Raw genomic sequence first — 25212 nt, forward strand, 5'->3', positions numbered from 1 at the left:
ATCAAATGAATGAAAACAAAAATGGTGCATGTTTATAGAAAGAAAATGGCATACCACTGATGTTATGAATACATACACTGTATTGAAAGGTAACATGGACACACAGTCAACTGATGAATTAAATCAGAAGGAACTCGAACAAACACACCTACCAACTTCTAAATCCGTTCTCCCAAAGTCAAGAAACCAGCATGTAGATAAATACATAATTACACATGTTGAGCAGAAATGACAACAGGAAACATGAATGAGACAAAACAAAGGTTTTGAACCGGATGGACGTGCTTGATACGCTCGTGATACGTGTATCTTTTCCGGATACAAAATGACCTTGCTGCTCTCCCAGATTTCATCAGTAATATGAGCAGACGGAATACGAAAGTGGCGAACCATCCCAGGGAACCTTACTTTCTATTAAAGGAATAAAAAAAAGGAAATGTTCCGAGTCTACAGGACCTTAAAAGAAAACTGTACTGACATTTTCTAATTGTCTGATAATTCTAATCTACATTTTCTGATGCCTACTACTAGAAAGAGAGGATTGTAAAACCCAGGATAAGCCTGTAATGATTTTTTGAAAAAAAAAAAACAATGAAAACGAGCAAGCCATGGAACGATCCACACAATTTGGCCTACGTCACAGGTGCTCTTGGTGCACAACTCCGACATTAGCAAGACGAACTACATAATGCCAATTTACTGATGAAATCTCACACGAAGTACTGCAAAAGCTGTTATTTAGTATAATTGCAATATGGAGCTGTAATAAACATGTAAACAATATCTATTAATCTTTAAAAGCAATCTCTTCAACAGCTTTTTATTTAGATAAAACTTGTGGGGAAATTCCAGACATGCAAAATGAAATTGGCATCGTTATCCGAACGTGCTGCCCATAGAAGACTGTGTGTAAGTAACGTTACGCATTGGTGATCATGATCGAGCGATGGTTCGCCAGTTCAAACTATCTAACGTAGATGAGGGCTGAGTGAATCTAAATCCACATGTAGATAGACTCTCTTCAACGGCACGCACGATTTACACTTGGTGAGATGAAAACGGTACCCAGTAGGACCTACACATGGACTCTGAAATACTATATAGAACTAGGACTAGGACTACTGAGCAGTCAAGGAGTAGGTTCTACGTGGCAGTCCAAGTTTTGATGAGTAGGCCCTACACTCACTCACCGTCGACATTGCAGCTGTAGGCCCTATGTGCACAGCGCTAATAAGGCACAGCGTAACGTTACATACCCCTGCTGCCAGAACTTGAAGAAAGTCCAGACGAAAGTCCAGACTCCAGATCTAGATCTGGACCCTTGTCCTGCAGGCACTGTTGTTCCTGTGCTGGATTTTTCAGGTAAGGTATCTGCTTTATGGATTTCCGATGCTTTGTAGTCGAGATAAATCTCATAGTTGTGTTATTTACACCAAGGACTAATGTTAGATCTAACAGTTTGTTTCAGTAGGCCTACGTACTAGGACCAATATCTCGGAAGAGTGGCATGACCACGTAGATTTTAACACAGTGTCGCCGCTTCGCGATCCCAGCGCTGTTGTAGGTATAGTGCTAGTGTACTTCCGTATCCATTTAGATATCTCAAAATTCACCTTGCCAAATGGCACCAAACTCACAGGAAATACTTTATGATTCATATCCAACAGCTCACGTTAATTGGAAACAAATCACATGTGGGGAAGCATAAGTGTAGATGTCGACTTTCCTGTCGGCGTCGCTAAAAATAATCTGCTCTACGACTACCACGAGTGATTGCGGCCAGGCCCTACCTACCTGCTGCGCACGCACAGAGTGAAGTTAGCCATTTAATATCATGAGACAAATCTTTCAAGTAATCGGGGGCAATAAATAAATTTACAAATTATTTGTGGTAAGTTGAATGAAAAATATAGTTCCTATATCACACAAGTCGCAAAAATCATTACACTTTTGAGTTTAGTTCTCGCGTAAATTCCCCGTTCGCACAGTACTAGTCGGCTAACTTCAGTTCTAGATTGTGCATCTTGCGTTCGCCAAGATCTCTCGCGATGAGTGAGTTTTTTTTTTTTTGAGTGACGACTTGAAAGTCGACGTCAATATTGATACTTCTCGATTACTGATTTCGTTCAAATATAAGAGAATACTTTGAAATATGCTATGAAGTATATCCTGTAATTTTGGTGCGATTTGGTTTAGTGAAATTTGAGATATCTACATGGATAGAACAGTACACAAGCGCCGCCTGCTAGCTAAATTAGGCCTAAGCGTCGTCTGCTACTCGATACGAATTAACGCACGCGTATGCGAGCACTTGTAATCAGTAGTAGTGAGAGCACCTGTGACATCATAACATCCGGGCTCGTCAGCTCATTAGCGTAATTCTCACCTAAAAAGTTCAATTTTTAACATTAAATTACGGACTTAATCGTTATGAAAATTTGATTCTGTTTGCACCGCTGGGTCTTTTAGAATTAAAAGAACAACATATAAAAAAATAAAAAACCGGTAAAATGCCCTTTTAAAGGACAAGTTCACCCTTATAGACATGTTGGTTGAGTGAATGCAGCAATATCAGTAGAACACATCAGTGAGAGTTTGAGCAATATCGGACAATCCGTTAAAAAAAAATTATGAATTTTTGAAGTTTCTGCTCAGTCACGGCTGGATGAAAAGACTACTATAGCTTGTGATGTCGCATGAGTACAACGATAAAAAGAAAGAATAAAGAAAATTCAACATATTTCCATTTTCTCGCATAACAGAAGAACACTCGACTTTTCTTCTTTCAGAAGGCAGGGGGAATAATTTTACCCTTAACATACGTCAGTAGCAAGTCGAAGAAATGTGCACTTTATTAAAAAAGAAAGGTTTTGTGAAATTCTCTTTTTATTTTTCCTTATATAGTTGTACGCATGTGACATCATACACTGTGGTAGTCTTCTCTTCCAGCAGTGACTGCGCAGATACTTAAAATATTCGTAATATTTGAAAGGATAGTCCAATTTTCCTCAAACTTTCACTGATGTGCTCTACTAATATTGCTGCAGTCTCTCAATCCTTATGTATATGAAGGTGGACTTGTCCTTTAACCTCTCCGTAAATCGCACCAAGCATGTCACGGCCAGCCAGTTCCCTATCACTCTTCGTAACCTAAATTTAAGTTATAATTTGTTTGAAAACATCAATGAGTCGACTTTCAGTGATATGTTCCAACTTGAAACAATTTCTTTCTTCAAAGATAGAGTCTGGAACATACCTTCCCAAACTAAACAAAGTGAATTTGGGAGGCAATCACATATCCTGGATATCCGCCGATGCATTTACATCTAACTTAACTTTATTTTTTTCTCGATGCTTCGATCAGTAAGTGTCCACACCAAACAATGAATTTCCTTATAAGTATACATTCCTGCAGACGTTAGCACACTCTTGGTGGTTGATATTGCCATATCTGCAGACTGATTTCCAGTAGATATGTACGTTTGACATTCCCAAAATATTCGCTCGATTTATTTTGTAGCACTGCAGACGATATCATACACTTGGTGGTTGATATTTTCATATCTGCAGACTTATTTCCAGTAGATATGTACAGAGAAGGTTCGCAAAAGATGTCGTTGGTCTGCACGGTAGAGAGGCTGTCAGATGTTTCGATAACCATCACCAAGACTGCTGACGGTTCGGACATTAAGTTAAAAAGCTGTACAGGGAAATCAGAATTGTACACTTTGCAGTTTCTTCTTCGTAAAGAAAAAGAAATTTCATGATTAGTATATGAATATAATTTTGTGAATTACCCGTTGTAATCACCTGACATTGGCATTGAATAATGGGTTTTCTTGTTTCAGACGTCAGTTACGAACTGGGGATATCAAACTTGAATCAACAACCTATTATAAATGTACTGAGATATGAAGTACAAGCAGATGGAAAGAAATTGAAGTTATGTCATTGTGACAGAGTTTGATAGATCATAAAATCATCATCATGACGTCACTGTCATTTATTGATGAAAAGATTATGTGCTGTCTATACATTTGTTACTGATGCTAAAGTCCGACGAACTTAACATGGATCTACTTTATGAAAGACAGGCTCTTTCATTAATACATCTTTAGATTTATGCAATCTGAAATGATGCATCTGGTCCCCGGTGCTATAAACTTTTTGAACGCAACTCCAAAAAATCAAAGGCAAGTCTCTTCTAGCAACGGAACGCAGGAATCAAACGCAATTTGCGGGCTATACTTGCGATGGATGTGAAATGGTGTTTAAACGCAATTTGTGTTTCTAGCAGCGGTGCCCAGATCTAATGACATTAGGTGAATAATGCTATAGAAAATAAGCAGATTTTGATTTAGAGACCACTTACTATGCAAGAAACTTTGCCTTTCCCCTCCGATTTTTAAAAGAAAAAATATGTTTATATACCAGACGCCCAAGCCTGTTTTAGAGATTTGTGGCTCCTAAACTCCTCAAAGGAGAGGAAGCAGGTGTGATGTTACCAAATTGATCCACATAATAATAATAAACCATTTTCATAGAGCGAAAATTACATTCAATTCTATAAGCGCTTTTAGAAATGAAAAAACAGAACAAAACACAGATACATGAGAGCGTAGACAGTGTAAGAACACACAAAAGAAGAAAATGACATTATATCAACCTAAAACACATTATTAACCAATTCACAGAACATGTTTACAAACAAATGAGACTTCAATGAAGACATGAACTGATCTAACGAGGAACATTCTCTGATATTACTGGGGAGCCGATTCGAAAGTTGAGGTATTGAAAATTGAAAAGATCTTTGACCATATGACTTAGTTACTACATTGAACGGTTTTAACAATTGCTTGGTGCTTGAGCGAAGTTGTCTGGAAGGTTGTCTGGCCCATTATTATGCATATTTGGTAAAACAAGAAATACATGCACCTCAAAACAAACAAAAAGTCGGCAGACATGAATTCTTAGTTGAGACCATATTCTGAAAGAACAGACTTTAAGCTTTAAAATGATGTATAACTCAAATTAAATGGACTCTCCTAACCTATCTGAATATTGGAAAGAAAGCACAAACTCAGGAAAAGTGTGAACTGAGAAAAGAGGCTCTAAAGTACAGTGTCTATTCAAGCGCTTAATCTTTACTAAACCGTGCTGGCTGTGCGATGAATGGGACAAAAAAAAAAAAAAAAAACAGGAAGTAAACCACCAGAGTAACAACAATGAAGAGATTATAAGATTAATCTGAAATTAAACATGCCTCATGAACACATTCTGTCCATGATTAATGCCAACTTTCAAAGCAGTAGCATTATCCTTTCAAAAGTTATTAGAGTTGAAAGTAGAGTGTGGACAAGGTTTTTCAGGAATGAAAAAGGGATTCTAAAGACACACCTAATCACACTATTCTACCAGAAATGTTCGAGATAAACTGCTCAAAAACACACTTTCCTGTCCGTTTTATGATGCCATATTTTAGCATAATGTAAACGAAGACCCGCTCTTTCAGAAAATATGAAAAATTCAAGTTCGGCTAGGTTGACCAATTTCACTTATTTTCAGTCCTCACGCAGAATCAGTATGCGCGACTTTATGTTCGTTTTGAGGTGTACGGTCACATTTTTGTATTCAGACAGCAAATGAAGAGTTTGTTTGCAAAAACCGATAAGTCCATATTTGCCAAATGGAGATCTTGGCGATTAAAGGTCAAGAAAAATAAAAAGGATGATAAGAAATGTTTTGCTTCTTTTGACCATAACTTCAAAAATGTACCTTTATATGTAGTGACTAATATATCATTTAAAAGGTATTATTTTGTACTTTATGACAGAGACTGTACTTCAAAATCTTCAAAAATGGACTTATCGGTTTTTGCGAACAAACTCTTCAAATGATTATCAATCTCAGGAGAACGGGGGATTTTTTTTTTCCAGACCTAATCCGAATATTGAGACCTTACCAGCTTTGGATAATCTTGCGAGTCCTTAGAAACATTGTGATCAGCATCGTATCTCATGCAAGCCATAGATGATAAGGATTAAGTTACCTAAAACCGCTTGATATCAAAGGGATTGATTCTCTCTGTAACTTATTCGAAATAAGTCACGAAGAGATACTCTGAAAGTCGTTTGGCCTTGTCGGCTTCGTTTCAAGCTTCCAAGTCCGTACAACATTGCGACTATCACCAAGCCACAGGCAGTGCGTAGATGACAAACATTAAGCTATCCAAGACGGCAGGACTTCTTAGTGATGAAAGACAACTCATTTTCTTTGAGATCGAGGTAGTACTACTAAAGGCCTCCACTCGCGGATTTTGTGTTGCTCAAGGTGACAAGGATTATAAGTCGGCATTAATTCCCAGCAAGACAGGAGGGTCCATTTCTATTTTATGAAATATTTGTTCGTTGTTTTGTAAGAGTGCTGTTTTTGTTTTTCTGTTTGACTGCAAGGCTTTCTTTTTTCTCGTTCTGCATTTCTCATATCTCTGCCTCTCTGTCCCTCTGCTGTATTATGAATGATATAATAATATACATACATACATTACTTGAGTACCTGGATTGCGGCCCTAGTCCAAAATAACATGGCTTTCGTTCTTTAATAACATAAATATAAACAAACATCATTCTGATAATTTTTTTTTTTACAGTTCAATTTGTATAAAATATTCCCAGTACTTAGAAATTAGATACATAAGAATTTTAGATGTTTTCTTTTTTATCTTCTCAAAATGCTCTCTAATGGACTTGAGTCTTTTTTTATTTATATTCTCATTTGTATTTGCATTCTATATAATCTAAGACATCAGCAATGTTAAAGCCAGACACTAGTTATTACTGTCAAGTATTCAAATGAATCATGCCCTATTTCTACCCATATATTTCGCAGAACTGTCCTTCAAAGACATTGAGATATGATAATATCAATGACACTTCACTTCATGTTTATGGATTGTCGAAGAGCATTTTTTCCTAATCTTTATTCATTATTATTTTTTTTTTTAACCGGGCATTGTGTTTGTGGGCGTGTCCATGGATAGACTTCAGTCTCGGAGATTGATTTCCGAGCAGTTATCAGATTAAGTTGGCCATAAGAGACAACGACTTCTAAAGGTTTACATGTCGCTCTTATGTTCCTCGTGAAGATAATTCTTGAAACCCTCTCCGGGCGTCTTTTGGTAAGTTAAACTTTTTATAAGTATTCTGAATTCAGCCAATAGTTTCTTGGGGTCCTCAAGTTGATAAGAATATGCATTTATTCTCTTCATAGCAAAACAAATTGCATATTACCGCCAAATTCTCTTGATTATTTTCTTTTCTTGTACGTTTATGAGTACAAAAGAGACATGAAATGGATGGTATATTTTTGGTTGAGATGGAGATTCAGCCTTGAATAAATACATTTCTTGCGAGATTATTAAGAATCGCTCCATTACATGTCAAAGAGTAAACGATTCTTAGAGGAAAAAAGTTAATTTGATGAAAATCGGTTTTCAAATGGCTAAGACATCCAAAAACAAAGTAAAACTAAGCGATCCTAATGAAAGGTGGGCCTCATGTTATTTCGATAGCTTTGTTTTGAATATCTCAGCCATTTGAAAACCAATTTCACCAGAAAAAAAAATCCTCTTAGTTATACTATTACTTATTGCATAAGAGGTTTCTCATTATCTCAAAAACTTATCATAAAAAACAAACAAACGCTAAAACCCTGAAACCCCATCTCAACCGACACACTGTATCGAAATCAGTTTTTTTTCTTTTTTTTTGTGAGGCCAAGTGTAGTATCATAAAATAATTCACAGAATGTTCTTTTAAAGGTCCAATTTACCTTGGGGAGCAGTGATTAAAAAAAAAATGTTCAAGATATCAAATTTGATGTATGTGTGTAGGTCTGTTGTATCACAGAACATCCTTCCATATAATTTTCACAATAAAGCCTAAAATGCAAGAAAATATCAGAATTTTTCTCAATAAACCATAACTGTAGACGGTTTAGTCTGGAAACATTCTTATTATAACTATTGTTCACATTTTGTGTATTCCATTATACTTAACATCGATTATACGGATTCAAATTTTACAGTGGTTGTTTCTATCCCTAACCCACATTTTAGAACTATTCTAAAGTACTAATGATGGGTTCTTGTTTCAACTGCAAATGGTAAATTATGCTTTTAATAGTAAGGTGTGCCATTAGCATCTCTTATCAGGCATATTTTCTCTCCATAGACAAATAGCTCGAAAATACACATTGAATTCCAATCATTATTTCTCTGTTGGACTGGCAGCTAGAAATTAATATTCACTATGGTGCTATGTCTAATTGTGACCCTGCACCTCAAAACAAACAAAAAGTCGCCAGATATGAATTTTTAGGTAAGACCATATTCTGAAAGAGCAGACTTTAAGCTTTCAAATGATGTATAACTCAAATCAAATGGACTCTCTTAACCTATCTACATATTGGAAAGAAAGCACAAACTCAGGAAAAGTGAACTGAGAAAAGAGGCTCTGAAGTACAGTGTTTATTCAAGCGCTTAATCTTTACCAAACCGTGCTGGCTATGCAATGAATGGGACAAAAAACAGGAAGGAAACCACCAGAGTAACAACAATGAAGGGATTATCAGATTAAACTGAAATTAAGCATACTTGATTAACACATTCATTCCATAATTAATGCCAACTTTCAAAGCAGTAGCACTATCCTTTCAAAAGTTATTAGAGTTGAAAGTGAAGAGTGTGGACAAGGTTTTTCAGAAATGAAAAAGGGATTCTAAAGACACACCTAGTCACACTATTCTACGAAAAATGTTCGAGATAAACTACCAAATTTTAGCATAATGTAAAAGAAGATCTGCTCTTTCAAAAAATATGAAAAAGTGAAGTTTGGCTAGGTTGACCCATTTCACTTATTTTCAGTCCTCACGAAAAATCAGTGTGTGCGACTTTATGTACGTTTTGAGGTGCACTGTCACAATTGAGGTATTAGATTTGTGTATGCATCTTGTAATATCTGTTCGATATACGAAATTCGCGTTGGCGCTCCACATGAGTGTCGTGTTGACATCTGTATTGGTGTGTATTATATCTGACCACTAATGAGCTCTATTTGGAAAAGTCAAGCTGTCGAGAAATGATACGTTTCTTAAACTCTTCAGATATTTCTCTCCTTTCCAGCCTAAGTTTTTACGAGACTTTCACCATGAAAAACATTGTAAATTAATCTGTTCCTTTCTGGAACCTGATATACCAGGTTCCCGAGGGAGCAGCTGATATACGGGATCCTGGTGTACCAGGTCCCATGATGAAGATAAGATTGCCTACTTTCGTGGCCTAAGTTCATGTTTCTTTGTGTAGTACAAAGTGAAGAGTTCATTCTATCACCAAAGTCCTTTTTCTGTTGGAAAAATGTGTATGTCAAAGCATTATTACCTTTTTTTCTGATTTAGTTTGCGCCTGCCTTGCTATAAAACTCGTGTGAACATGTACATAGCAGTCGAAGCTGATCTCGAGTAGATTTTTGTGTTCGCTGACCCCAGTCATCTCATTCAAGCGTTGGGTTTTGTGTAAAACAAAAGAGTCTGTGAGCCCATCAGCCCATGCTCTATTCATACCTTGCACGCGATCGATACTTTCATTGTTCGATGGCACATGTATAGATGACCGTGGAAAGGGGATACATGCACCGCCTGACTGCATTCGCTCAGGTGGATTACCAACCTGTCCGTTCTCTGTCGACGGGGAAAAAGAATCTCGTTTGGGGGTATTTTAAAACGCTAAAGGAAGGAAGGAACGGGTTAAAGGGATGGAACAGTATTGGTGGAGATGAGAATTTGGCTTTTAACTTTTTGTGAGATACCAAGAAAACACTTATGATATAGTACAGAGCATACCATTTTAAGAGGAATTCAATTTTTATTTGATGAAAATCGGGTTTGGAATGACTGATACATCCAAAAACAAAGTAAAACAGAGCGATCGTGATAAAGTGTGGGTCCCACACTTTATTAGAATCGCTCTTTTTAGGATATCTCAGCCATTTCAAAACCAATTGTCATCAAATAAACGCTGAATTCCTCAAAGAATTACATGCTCTTTCACATTTCATAAGAGGTTTCTCATTATCTAACGAAAAAATGTTAGAAACCTGAAATTAGGTCTCAAGAAAAACTATACAATCCCTTTAACGTCTTCTCATTTATACTCATCACTCTCACCCAACAGGCACAAAATATGTCTAAGAAAGAGAAGAAGATGAGAAGCTGGACTCGCATGAACAGACTTTTCCTGATACTGTGTGTGCTTTCTTCACTCGTTTCATCGACTTTGGCGGGAAGGATATGTGAAATATGTGACTGTGTTCCTGCTGTCAGAAGTGTCTCCTGCACAAAGGTTTTTGATGTTCCTTCTTCAAGGTGTCTCAACAATAGTTTATCAAGTGTCTACAGCGACGTTCAGAAAGTGCCATTAGAAAAATCTCTGGAGCTTCTCCAAGAAATACCAGAAACCAGATGGCTTATGCTCGACCAAAATTCATTCTATGAGAGAGCTTAACAGTGTATCGCTGGCCACAAATCTACTTACTACGATCCCGACGTTTTACAACAATACTTCCCTCCAATCACTACATTTGAAAGATAACGCAATTAGTGAGATTACGACAGAACTCCGCAGTGATGTTCCTAACCTACTGAACCTTTACCTCTCCGTAAATCGCATCAAGTATGTAACGGCTAGCAATTTTCCTATCTTTCTTCGTACCCTTGATTTAAGTTTCAATTTGATTGAGAATATAAGCCAGTCGACTTTCAGTGATATGCTCCAACTCGAAACAATTAGGCTAAGGAAGAATCGATTAAAGAACATCCTTCCTGGAACCTTTAACCTTCCAAAATTGGGCAGAGTGAATTTGGGAGATAATCAAATATCCTGGATTGCTACAAATGCATTCCCACCAAACTTAACATATCTCCGCGAAAACAAATTAAGCGAGTTTTCAACGATTAGAGGACTCCCTAATTTGCGATCCCTCAATCTCACAAATCAAAGAGGTTCTCTAGTCCACATTTCGACTGACTTTGGGCGTCTAGAAAGTATCGATGTTGACGCGGGCCACAAAAGCATGCACCTTCTATCTCTCCTCCACAACATTGCAAGTCTAACATCTGTTTCGATTGCTGAAAGTCCTCTTCAAATGATTTCCTTTAGTAACCATTTCTCCTTAGAGGTTTTCGTGCTCTACTCATCTTCGGTAGAAGAGCTCCAGCACGCATGTTTATTATCCTACTTGTCTGTTCTACAGGCTTTGGGCAACAAACTCCGCACCGTACCAGATATTGCCGGCTTGAAAATGCTACAAGTTGTTGATTTGACAGACAACACAATTCAGTCGGTGCAAGCTTCGACTTTCCAAAATCTTCCCAGACTTGAACATCTTTTTCTCGGCGAGAATGAGATAACCTCAATTACTGGACAATTTCAAACTCCGCACTTACAGGCACTCTCCCTCTATAAGAATAAAATTTCTTCCATAAGTTCGGATGCATTTTCCGTCTCTCGTCTTCAGGTTCTGGACATCGACAAGAATAGCATTCGTGACTCGTTAGCTCTACCAGATATGCTGTTTGTTAAGGGTCTTTATATATGCGATAATGAAATTGGTGTCCTGGATCAGCATACGTTTGAAAGGATCTATAGCCTCGAAACACTGGTCATGACCGATAACATTGCCACCGCTATTATAGAGATGCCGGTCTCACCACAACTAAAAGTAGCAAACTTTAACAACAATCCAATTACCTACATTCACCCGTTAGCGTTTTCCACGGCTCCCCAAATGACTCATATCCACTTGCGAAATACGGGGCTTACGGAGATGGAAAGTACCATTCCCTCATTGATATCTCTTAGATATACGCGGTAGCAGGTTGTCACAGCTACCTCCTAAACTTGCACTTAATTTTCCACAACTATCCGTCACAGATTTCTGCAAGAACCCTATGGAGCACTTGGACACACGGGTTTTAGAGCACCTGCAAATCTACTCTGCCTGCCTTGGTATCGATGGAGCAGTGTTTACATTTCCCGGGTTTATTAGGAATATGGAGCATATTACGTTGCTTCGTCTTGAGCTCTCATCCAACGTAGAACTCACCTGCAATGATATTACCGGCCTCACAAGAATACACTTTGCCTTGACTGGGGGAAGAATTAAAAAAAAGCAATGAAAGCCGTTGTGTGTCGTCAGTTCCAAATACTATTTCCCTGAAGAAAACTGTTATCGATAACTTGATTTTTATTAACCTATTGTCATATGGGCGTGTCATTTTGCTAGAAGAAATAACACTCTTTTCACCGCTTAGATTTCAAGCTACGTTACCAGCTTTGTATGGAGCAACTTTGGCTTTGTTACAATATTCAGCCAGTGGACTGACTGACATTCCCAAAATATTTGCTCCGTTAGCTTTTTCTTTGAACCTATCTGGCAACCTGCTGAAACTTCTTGACATTGACATTTTCAGAAGTCTCTACCCACAAGTTCTGAGTATTGACTTATCCTACAATCAACGCTCTGTATTTGATCTGGTTGAAGAAAATTTTCCATGTCCACCGTTCATTGCGAGTGGACAGGTTTGCATTGCCAGTAATTCGACAATATCAGTGACGTGCCCTATTATGTCATATCCTGAACGCAATATCACCTGGTCGATTTCGAAATCAGTTCCATCAGGTGATCGCGTTGGTAATTTCAGCATGTATCGTCATACAACGGCTATAGATTTAGATGTATCAATCATTGACCAAGACATCGATTTATCTTGTAGCACTGCAGACATTAGCACACACTTGGTGGTTGATATTGCCATATCTACAGACTTACCTATAGCAGATATGGACATAGAAGGTTTGCAAAACATATCGTTGATCTGTACGGTAAAGAGGCGGTTCGATGTTTCCAAAACACCTACCACGATTGCTGACGGTTCGGAGATTGGCATCAAAAGCTGTGCAAGGAACTCAGCATTTTACACTTTACAGTTTCTTCTTGCCTCTCTTATGTGTTTTATATTTGGCGATATGCTGCTGATTTGAGCCATGGTACCAAATCTGCCATGAATCATTAGGATATTGTGGGACCTAACGACTACATATAAAGGTACATTTTTGAAGTTATGGCCAAAAGAAGCAAAAATTTTCTTATTATTCTCTTTATTTTTCTTGACCTTTCATCGCAAATATCTCCATTTGGCAAATATGGACTTATCGGTTTTTGCAAACAGCTATTAAAGATGGATGAGGTTTTTTTTTTTTTTTTTTTTGGTTGAGATGGAGGTTCAGCCTTGAATAAACACATTTCTTGAGAGATTATTAAAAACCACTCCATAATTTATCAAAAACGCAAACGATTATTAGAGGAATAAAAAGTTTATTTGATGAAAACCGGTTCTTAAATTGCTAAGATATCCAAAAACAAAGTTAACTAAGCGTCCTAATAAAAGTTGTGTCCCACATTATATTAGGATAAGTCTGTTTTGAATATCTCAGCCATTTAAAACTAATATTCACTAAAAAAAAGTTGAATACTTCTTAAAAATGTATGGTATTACATACATTTCTAAGAAGTATTCAACTTTTTTGGGGGGTGAATATTGGTTTTAAATGGCTGAGATATTCAAAACAGACTTATCCTAATATAATGTGGGACCCAACTTTTATTAATGACATCAACTATTCTGAAAAGTCAAGCTGCCGAGAAATGATACGTTCCTAAACTCCTCACACATTTCTCTCTTTCGAGCCTAAGTTTTCACGAGACTTGCACCCTCCAAAACATTGTAACTTAACATCTTCTCATTCATACTCATCACTCTCACTCAATATGCACAAAATATGTCTAAGACAGAGAAGAAGATGAGGCACTGGTCTCGCATGAACAGACTTTTCCTGATACTGTGTGTGCTTTCTTCACTCGTTTCATCGGCTTTGGCGGGAAGGATATGTGAAATATGTGCTGCTGTCCAGAGTGTCTCGTGCACAAAGGTTTTTGATGTTCCTTCTTCAAGTTGTCTCAACAATAGTTTATCAAGTGTCTACAGCGACGTCCAGGAAGTGCCATTGGATAAATCTCTACAGCCTCTCCAAGAAATACCAGAAACCAGATGGCTTACGCTCGACCAAAATGTATTGAGGGATGTTCCAAGGAATATATTCTTGCCTATGCGAGAGCTTAACAGTGTATCGCTGGCCAAACATGTACTTACTACGATCCCAACGTTTCACAACAATACTTCCCTCCAATCACTCCATTTGAAAGATAATGCAATTAGTGAGATTACGGCAGAACTCCGCAGCGATGTCCCAAACCTACAGCACCTTTACCTCTCCGTAAATCGCATGAAGTATGTAACGGCTGCCAATTTTCCTGTCTCTCTTCGTACTCTTGATTTAAGTTCCACTTTGATTGAGAATATAAGCCAGTCGACTTTCAGAGATATGCTCCAACTCGAAACAATTAGGCTTAACATTAGCTGACAAGACACATATGGCACAAATGTCACAATTCGCTTCACAAATAGACAAGGTTACCACACACCATCACAAATTAATATTACTCATTACGCTTACTTAATTTTATGACCTCAACTTCAGTTTCTTTAAGCACATTGATAACATAGTTTGCCTACTTTTGAACTGAAAAATCAAGTTAACAGAAACGTCAAAACTTGTTCATATACATACAATTGCTATACGAAGAGATTACATTTGAATAAAAGTTAGTATTTCAAAGCTCTAACACCCACTTACTCGCCAATAGGCCTACTGCAGCAGAATTTGTTTTAGTTATTTACACATGTATTATTCTACTCTAAAGAGCGTTTCCTTTGAAGCTCTACATGTATCTGCCCTTTCTGGGGTTAGCATTATGGTGTTGATTTCGCATTTTTTTTTTTTTGTGCATTTCCAAGAGGGACATGGTAGGTAAAAACATCTTGTCAAAGGACGCATTCAGTACTAGGCGGGAATCGAACTCGGGTCTTCCGGTTGGGAGTCGGGAGTCGTGTTCACTATGCCACTGCGCCCCACAAACTAGTCGTGGCCAACCAGTGAGCTCTTTATAAACCATGGAGGAAGCTTCAAGACGAAAAAAAAAAAGGCCACTTAACGCAACAAGGAGCCAGAAAGTCACCTGGTATGAATCATCAGCTTTGACGATCATACCTGTATAGGCCAGCGGATTGAGGCGGAATTTGGGGGTCAACTGGCAACTATCGTAACATTTTTTTTTTTGTGCAATTTTTTGAAAGTATATGTGTTAACAAACTTACCAGTAAAATTTACCCAGAAGTTCTGCTCGGGAACATGTCCAAATGACGTCATCAACATGGCAACCCCTCAAACCAGAAAAATAAATGGGAATTCTAGGATATCTCAAGTGTTCATTATACAACTGACATTAATCATGAGATAAGTTGCAAGTGTATGTATTTCTTATTTCCTGCCTTTCTTAGAAATTTTTACAAAATTAGGCCCATTTGTGACCTCTTTTTCAAAAAATCCAAATTAGGTAATTTCTATGGCAACCTTATGCTGAAAACGATGTTTTTCTCAAACAAAAAATGCAACACCTTCTCAACGATGAACACCATTTTAAATGTATATAAGTATGTAAATTCATAGCTATTCAATTGACTGGAGTTGAGACCTAACCTGTGAGAGACCATAGTTACCGTGGTTACACTCAAACTTGCCTTTAGCCATTATAACACAGCTATCCAGAAATCACAATTTTCATTATTAGTGGTGTATTATGTATATTCCATCTCAGAAGCTGGATTTTCCATTTTTTATTTTCTTTTTTGCATTTGGCACAATCGTAAGACAAGCTGACATTTTGTTCAACTCAGTTAGGCATAGAATATAGATTAAGTCAATTTCTCATAAAATGAGACCCTCCTTCACCTCCGCCCCCACTCCCAATAGAAATGGTTAGTTCATGGTTGTTCCTTTCTTGCTGTCCTGTAGGGTGTTTCACCAAACTTTTCATTGGTTCCAGTTTCACTTCATTGGTTTCAGTCTCGCTATCTCACTTTTCTGATTGGTATGTTTCAGTCACGAGGACTTGCTAAGTGAAACTGAAAACACTAAGTGGCACTGATCTCACTGAAATCAATGTTGGTGAAACGGGTCTTGCATGGACTTCTGGAATACTTTGGAGATTAAAATATTTTGTAACGGAAAAAGTACTCATTATGTTATACAATGCATTAATCTTACCGTACATTAATTATTGTAATGTTGTCTGGGGAAACTGTAATAAAACCACAGTAAATGTTATTTTTCTTTTACAGAAAAAGGCAATAAGAATATGTACCAACTCACATTATCTAGAACATACTGATCCATCATTCCTTAGACTAAAAGTTCTTAAAGTTGACGATATACACAAATTTCAAACAGCAATGTTTATGTTCAAATGCACGCAAAATCTACTCCCACTCTTCCACAACGCATTTTCCCTTAACAGGGATGTCCATGCTTACCCCACGCGCCATCGTAATGATTTCCATTTGAATAACCCTAAACTCCTATTAGCTCAAAAATCAATTCGGCATAACGGGCCTGATATTTGGAATTCACTCCCTCTCCACATAAAACAGTGCACATCTCTCTATTCCTTTAAGGCAAATACAAAGAAATATTTCTTGGCACAATATCATACGGTACAGTAATCATTAAACATGTACCTCTTATACTCAACAACAAGGCAATATTTGGTCCACCCCCTTTTCCTTTTCTTTTACTTTGCTGCTTGACCCTTCGCCCATATTATAACATATCCAATCATTTTCTTAGAAGTGCTGACCATCAACACTTTCGCGCTTCATCACCTGCACACGCACTCACAGGCACCACTCCTGTTTACCAAGTAATTGTATAAAACTGGATTTACACGCACTTTAACATGGCCCATCTGTATTAGTGTTCAAGTACTACAATGAAAAATGGTAATTTAACTCTGGCTGTCCGTCTGTTCAAGCACGGCTTATAACGGCGGCCCTCTGCATCATATGTATATATTATATATTGTACTGTGAATTAAGTCATTTTGTATGTTATTTAACGTTTCATTTGTCTTTACATACAAAATATGACTTACTATGTAATATGTCAATAATTTTCAGAATTGTATTTGTGTAATTGAACCTGCCTTTGTTATTTTTGTTATTCTGAAAGAAAATATGAAATGCAGAAAATAAAATCTTTTCAAACATATCAAAGCAAGCTCATTATACTCGATGGACTACTACAACAAATGCTGTACTTTTGAAAGAAATGAAGCACTGTTAACAAAAACCGCATACACATTTTGTCATAGATCACTATCAGAGTACATACTAACAATCTCTTCCGAAAAAAAAAATTGTGAAAGCACAATGTTTTGTTAATACCATTATTAAGTATTTTGAACAATATATGATTAAAAGGTTGACTATTTGTCTACTTACATAAGTCGGGTAGTATTCCCGAGATCCATGGATGATGTCCCTCCAGCGCTCTCTGTTCTCCATTACACTGGCAATGTCCTTTGTGTCATGCAGACCAGTGTCATTTCTAAGTGTGTCTACATATGTGCGTCGAGGCCGCCCGCGTCTTGCTCTCCCATGTAGTGGTTCCCATAGTAAAACTGTGTGTAGTGTTAGCTCAGGGTGTCTTTGGGCGTGTCCAGCGAGCCTTAGCCTCCTCTGAGCTACTTTGGAGCTAACTTTTGGTAGGGTCCCATACAGTTTCGTATATTGGTTGATGTTTAGAGCCATCCTGAGCATCCTTGTGTAACAACCATCTAGGATTTTAGTGAGTCTTCTCGTCATAGTCCAAGTTTCAGACCCATACAGAAGTACTGACTCGACTGTTGCGGTGAAAAGGCGAACTTTAAGGTCCTTCCGCAAGTCTGATTTCCACACAGTTTTTAAACTGTGACATGCTGCCCATGCTTTTCTCTTTCTTGCGTCTACGTCCTCCTCAGAGTTTCTGATTTTGGCCCCAAGATACAGGAAGTCATTTACTAGCTCTATTGGCTGCCCACCCATACTTGTAATCCCTCCTGGCTCATCAATATTCTCGACCAGATATTTTGTCTTTTGTTCGTTCATTGTAAGTCCTACGCTGGCAGATACCGCCTCTACTTCCCTCATGAGTTCCTCTGCATCCTTCACGGTGTTTGTCAACAGGGCAATGTCATCTGCGAATTCTGTGTCGGATATTTTCTTGGCCTTTACTCTCCTGCTCCGTGCTGGTGTCAAAGTAAATCCAAGATCTGGCTTCTTCTCTAATGCTAGGCGCATGCAATAATCTACTGCAATTACGGAGAGGTAGGGGGCCAGTGTGTCACCTTGGAGTACTCCAGCAAGAATCTCAAAGTACTCTGTATTTCCATCAGGCGTGATGATCGTAGCTCTAGTGTTGGTGTAGAGCAGGAAGATCAGGTCGACAATCTTCTTTGGGATGCCGTATGCCAGTAGAATTCTCTTGAGCGTTCCCTTGTCGATGGAGTCAAAGGCTTTCCTGAAGTCGATGAAGACCATGACAGCAGAGAGGTTCTTTGCTCTGGCTCCCTCTAGTATTCTTCTGAGTGTAAGGATGTGGCTAGTTGTAGACCTGCCCTTTCTAAATCCATTTTGGTTGGTCCGGAGCTTTGTATCCACTTCTGGCTGGATACGGTTGAGTATCATTCTGTTTAGGGTCTTTGCCACAACAGATGTCAGTGAGATACCTCTGTAATTATTAATATCAGTGAGGTCACCTTTCTTTGGGACTGGTATAATGTTACTTATACCCCACTGTTCAGGTGCAACCATTTCATTTAATGCATCATTTAATGACTATTTATATGCCCTTGTATATGCACATCGTTTGGATAGGTGATCACCAATAAACAGCAATAACTCCACAAATACAGAGAAGAAGAGGGTAAGTCATTTGGCTCTTCCTTACCCTTCCCTAAACTTAATGTTGCTTGCTAAAACTGTATGTTTATATTAAACGTTTTAACTGACACTCACTCTTTCCTTGAAGCAAACAGCACTGCATGCTTTAACTCTTTATGTGCCATGGTGGAAACACCCTGTGTGCCACGTTATTCTGAGACACGAAGGTAGTCATGCTTTGAGAAAGAATTCTGTTTTTCCAATCTGTATAACTTCTACAAATTTCTGTTAAGATGGACGTAATAGTAGGCAAAGTTAAAGAGGAATGCAAAGCTTTGTTTCGATATAAATTGTATGCCGACTCTATTTTCAATTTTTTTTTTTTTTTAATGACCAGTTGCTACATTACTATAAAGGCATGACTTTTGCACATTAAACCGTGACAGAAACATAGAATGCACGAGTAAATCTAGTTGGGAACATCGTTTGATAGTCGTTCACCACATAGAATGCAAGCCGTATAATGTTAGTATGAGAGGAACAAAAGCACGAGAAACGCTTTCATTGTGCCGCGGGATTAGCAGTAATTAGCGGTTTATTGATCCGTCTTGGCGGCTTTGTTTGTTGAGCAGAATATGCGAAGTTGGCACGCCGTCGACTGAGTCGGAGGTGCGAACTTGGCATATAAAGAGTTAAAGAGAGTATCTTATATGAACTAACAGTGCATTTTTTTACTGCTTGAAGTTTTCTGATAATTACATTATTTTTATCTTTAGTATGGTAACAAAATGGAATATGCGGATGAAGAAAAATACATGTACATGTATGTACATGGATGATATGGTAATCTTTGTAACTATGGTCAATAAGTCTATTTGTATCCTTACTGAACATGACAATTATAACACAATCCACATTTTAAAGCTCTCAAGATTTTGACCCTCATATTTTTCCATGATATAAACTATATGTAATCTTAATATACAATCTAGAACCCTGTCTTCAGATAGCTGCGACTTTACACATGCATCATTCAGGAATGAATCAGTTGACCTGGTCTTCCCAATTGGTTTGTCATAATGCAGTTGAAATCTCCTGATCGATCAAGGACCTGGAATTCATTTTGAATACGTATACTGATAATGATATGTAATGAACTATCTTAAGCTCAATATGGATGGTAGAGTCTTTGAAAACTATAGTCTGCCGTGTAATAAGAAATGTACACAGAGAACATAAAATCAAACAAGTAGGGGCTTATTATAACGTGTCCTCAATAGATGAATGACTATGAGTGAATGTAGATTATGAATGAATTAATTATGAATGAATGTAGATGAATGAGGTAGATTATGTATCTGTCTATCCGTCTAGTTGTTGTTGTTTTTTTATATATACGTCATAATGACGCAATCCCTTTACTTTGTCTCACCTTTTTCCCAGAACGAACAGGATTTCAGCTAAGGCCTGTGGCGGGATATTTGAGTGCCAGGGATTTTTTGGCTGGCCTTGCCTTTCGCCTCTTTCACTGCACTCAGTACATCCGACATTCTTCCGACCCGCTGTACACACCCGAACCGTGAGAAGCTTTCAAATGACGTTGTCATACTGTCAGTAACGCTACACCACCTAATGGATGAATTACATAACCATAACTAGATATGGAGTTATAGTGTTGTTGTTGTTGTTGTTGTTGTTGCTGTTGTTAGTGTTGTTGTTTAAACAAGTTTTGGTGCCGGATGTCACTACCGAGTTTCGATTCAATTTTGTGTTTTCGCTTCCTCTTTAATAAAGGCCCGCACCGTTACTTGACAAGATGAGGTATAATTACCATGCTTTTACTGATTATAATTATCTGGGTTGGAAATACGCAGCTCATTGCAGAACGTTTCCTAAATATAAAACTAAATCATCGTGTGCTTTTACATATATCATATCATAATACTTTACCGCGTTGAGCTTACGTTAGTGAAGATAATGGATTTGAGTTTCAACAACAACTAATCAAAACAGATCACCTAGCCACTTTTTTAACAATGGCACCCTACATCCACACGATTTCTTGGGTCAGCAGAGGCCATGGAGGTGTGGACGTGAATAGAATGCACCCTGATGTCGTTTATTTCTTCACATTTACAGTGACTGCTGCCATGAACTGTTAGGACACGTGCCTTTCCTGGCCGACAAGAACTTCGCTCTATTCTCTCAGGTGAGAACAAGCAGAAATATCAGGTGTGATGCGATCATTTCTGTAACTAGTCGGATGAATTGTAACACTGCATCACAAACCCATTAAAAAAAAAAAAATCAATTAAAACGGACTCTCCTAACCTATCATAGTATTGTGCATAATGAACAAATTCCGGAAGGTGTGAACTGAGAAAAGAGGCTCTGAAGTACAGGGTCTATTCAAGCGCTTAAACTTTGCCAAGCCGTGCTTGCTGTGCAATGAATGGAACAAAAAGCAAGATGTTAACCACCGGAGGAACAACAATGATGGGATCATCAGATTAAGCTGAGTTGAGCATGGTTTATTAACACAGTCTATAGATGATTAATGCCACCTTTCAATGCAGTAACATCATTCTTTCCAATGTTACTGGAGTTGAACATGATGGGTATGGACACGGTTTCAAAGAAATGAAAAGAGGACACTATGAAAAACATCTATAATTACACCAAAAAGTATTAGAGAAAAATGATAAAAACACAAGTTCTAATCCGTTTTATGATCCCAAAGTTTAGTATTATGTGGAAGAAGACTTGCTCTTTCAGAAAATATGAAAATCTCAAAATTAGCTGGGTTGACCCATTTCACAAATTTTCAGTCCTAATGCAAAATCATTCTATTCAATTCAATTCATTTTTTCATTCTTCTTTTTCCAACAAAATATAAAACAAAATAAATCAGGAATTCCATCATGAATACAGACATTTGCCTTTGCAAGATAAACATAAGAATTCATACTGGTAAAAAAAAAAATACAACGTTATGCTTCAGTTAAAAACAAAGAAAAGAATTGAGAGGTCCACTAAAAGCAAGCTTGTATATTGCGCACCACTCAAAACGTTCTGTAAGTTTTGTGATGTCATAATTAGAAATCTACAGGTTAAAGCCATCGCGTTATTCTCCTCGTTTGTTAATGGGATAAGGTATTAAGTATTAAAATCAATCAACTATAACACTGACGCAGATTAACGACACTTTATCAGAATTTAAAAATTATTTCCCTCGAACAAACTAGACACTTAGATATACTCAAAGCTGTCATCTTGTTGATAAAATAAGTGTGTATATTGTGTTTGTTCGTGTGTCTGTATACTTTGCTTGTGTTTCCACAGGAAATCGGACTAGCCTCTCTGGGAGCAAGTGAAGAAGAAATAAACAAGCTCGCAACAGTAAGCACCACATTAGTCAGTGAGACCCCAATGCACAACACAAGATCAAGACGTTGAAAATATCAAATTGAGCAAACTCATATTTATAAGTAGAAAATATCAGTGCAATTTAAAAGATACTTATGAGGATCCGTTCATTTCTTTTTTAACTTTTAGCCATTTTTGTTTGGGGGGGATGTTTTGGTAAGTTTGTGTTTTGTGTCAAAGCTGCGTTACGGCCATCGCTGAATAACAACATTACATCAACGTATGACGTCACAGTAACTTGTAATATAAAGAAAAAACAACAACAAAGGATCATCTTCTACTAATATTTCTCATTCTCCGTCTTCTTAACTCCTTTTTGTGTAAGAGGTTAATATCGTTGTCCTGCTGTGACGCCATATCAGTTTTTTTTTTCTTGTGACAGCAAACAATTTTGTTGGAACTTTCAACATTACAGATGTATTCTCTGAACGTTAACCAAATCGAGAAACAGTCGTTTCTTTCAGCATCTATTTGTAGGCCTACTCAAATTTTCAACGTCTCTTCCCCAAGTGTTACTTCTTTACAGTGGAGTTCGGTTTGTGCATGCAGAACGGGCAAACCAGAGCTTACGGAGCAGGCCTCTTGTCTTCGATTGGCGAACTTAAGGTGAGTTTAAACACTATTGAAACACGGTGGACACATGGCTACAACACGATTGAAACACGGTAGAAACACGCTTTAAAAATACGAGTTAGATAAGAGTGAAACAAGGTCAAATCACGTTAGAATAACGGTTGAAATCAAGCACTTCATCCAATGTGTTTTTGAGTGGAAAGGGAAGTATAGATGTTGCGCAGACTATTAAAGACGCGGGGCTAACATGAAACACTTCCAGGCAGTGTTTATTTGCGGATTATGAAATTTGCACTATCCTGTAGCTGTTCGCTGAAGAATACTTGAAGAGTTTGTTTGCAAAAACCGATAAGTCCATATTTGCCAAATGGAGATATTTGCGATTAAAGGTCAAGAAAAATAAAGAGAATAATAAGAAAATTTTTGCTTCTTTTGACCGTAACTTAAAAAATATACCTTTTTATGTAGTGACCAATATATCATTTGAAAGGTATTATTTTGTACTTTATGACAGAGATCGTATTTCAAAATCTTCAAAAATGGACTTATCGGTTTTTGCAAACAAACCCTTCACTTGTTCTTGTTGTTGCTGCTGATGTTGTTGTTTTATTAGATCCTTTTTTTCTTTTATTTCCAGACCTAGTTTTGTACTGGTGATCACAATATTAAAGGGAACTGAAATCAAATCTCGATTAAATTAATCATCTATGATGTTGTTATCTTCCTTTTATAGCACGCCCTCTCTCCAAACGCCAAGGTGCTACCATTTCATCCCGACGTCACATCCAAACAAACGTGTATAATCACCACGTACCAAGACGTCTACTTCATTTCGAAAAGCTTCGAGGAAGCAAAGCACCAGATGAGGTAAAAATGCACATTACAAGGCGACACGTGTCTTTTTGCTTGCGTGCAGGGTCATCAGCTGTTTCCCTAATGTTGTATGAATGTTTCTCTACTGCTGTAACAAGGTGACATGTGTCTTTTTGCTTGTGTGTTGGGTCGTCAACCGTTCCTCTAATGTTGTATTCGAAGAGAAGAAAAAATCGGGAATACAGATCGCAATATTTATGATTATTTTCAAGATTTTAGTGGGGGGTTTTTTCAGTGATCATAGCTGAAATAAAACATATGTTCCGGAACACAGCTGAGTGTGCTCACTCGTATGGGTAATGTTTTGTAAGAGAGAGAGAGAAAAAAAAAAGAAAAAAAAAACTGTCACAGAATGCTTCAATCTCTTCCTGCATCAAGAACAAACCATACGTTTACATAACCTTTTTTTATAATGTATTGAAGCTTTACAGTTACCTGACAGCCAATCCAATAAAAGGATTTCTGTTTTGTGCATGTAGAAAAAAAAACACACACAATAAAGACGAGAGTACTGAGAGTGGCACTGCTTTTACATCTTGCACGTACCCCATTTCAACAATTTCCCTCATGTTCAATAGGGAATTTGCAGCCACCATCAAGCGTCCATTCGAAGTACGCTATGACCCCTACACATCGAGTGTCGAGGTCCTGATCTCACCTCATGACGTATGCAAGGTCATCGAATCCATCAGAGACGAACTCACGGTCCTCACACACGTTCTAAGCAAGTTGCAGTGCAGAGTTGACAAGTAGCGGGAAAAGAGGATTTGAACTCCAAGGGAAGGACGTCGCACTCCTCGCAGAAATATTCCTACATTAACAAGATGATTAAAAAATTGTATGCTCTGGTGTACGTGTGTGTCACACACAAACACAATGCCATAGCTTCTGACCATTCGAGCATTGAGAATATAGGGTTTCTGGGACGAACACTGAACTATATGGCTTTGTATAGCTCAGTCGGTAGAGCACTGGACTAGCGATCCGGAGGTCTTGGGTTCGAATCCTGATGGAATCTCATTTTCTTTGCTCATTTTTCCACTAAGTAAATATCGTGTAAGTTTAAGAATATGTTTTATGTAGTCAGAATAAAAAAAATGTCACAGGTTTTTCATATGCCGATTATTATTTTCTTTAAGAGTAGTATTACTTGCTAGCCACATTGAGGAATTCGAATAAAGGCTTTAGTGAAGTTTATATTCAAATAGAAATTGAAATAAAACCATGGCAGCTATCGCGTATACAGTGGTGAAGATGTTCTCGACACGATTTTCATGTGCCTCAGTCAGTTATAAATTCGCGTTCACCAAATGGCAATACGGGTATTTTTTTTTATTATTATTATTATGTATATATATATATATTTTTTTTTTTTTTGGGGGGGGGGGGGCTAAAACGACGCACTGC

The 25212-nt window shown here is 37.7% G+C and overlaps 1 protein-coding gene across 1 annotated transcript; it reads left to right on the forward strand.

Moving 5' to 3' along the window:
• The first annotated feature begins 243 nt into the window (after positions 1-243).
• Positions 244-24558, forward strand: LOC140246845 (tryptophan 5-hydroxylase 1-like). The gene is made up of 8 exons (XM_072326173.1): positions 244-263; positions 1205-1362; positions 20377-20512; positions 21073-21142; positions 22276-22332; positions 22870-22965; positions 23666-23799; positions 24384-24558. Exons 1-8 carry the CDS (start codon positions 244-246, stop codon positions 24556-24558), a joined length of 846 nt encoding a protein of 281 aa, XP_072182274.1.
• The last annotated feature ends 654 nt before the right edge of the window (positions 24559-25212 follow it).

Source organism: Diadema setosum, chromosome 3 (genome assembly GCF_964275005.1).
Source record: "Diadema setosum chromosome 3, eeDiaSeto1, whole genome shotgun sequence".
Lineage (NCBI taxonomy): Eukaryota > Metazoa > Echinodermata > Echinoidea > Diadematoida > Diadematidae > Diadema > Diadema setosum.

Coding starts and splice junctions, on each gene's coding strand:
- LOC140246845 (XM_072326173.1), top strand. CDS start 244: ATGAATGAGACAAAACAAAG. Junction 20,513..21,072: donor CCGCTGTACACACCCGAACC/GTGAGAAGCTTT, acceptor TCACATTTACAG/TGACTGCTGCCATGAACTGT. Junction 21,143..22,275: donor ACTTCGCTCTATTCTCTCAG/GTGAGAACAAGC, acceptor GTGTTTCCACAG/GAAATCGGACTAGCCTCTCT.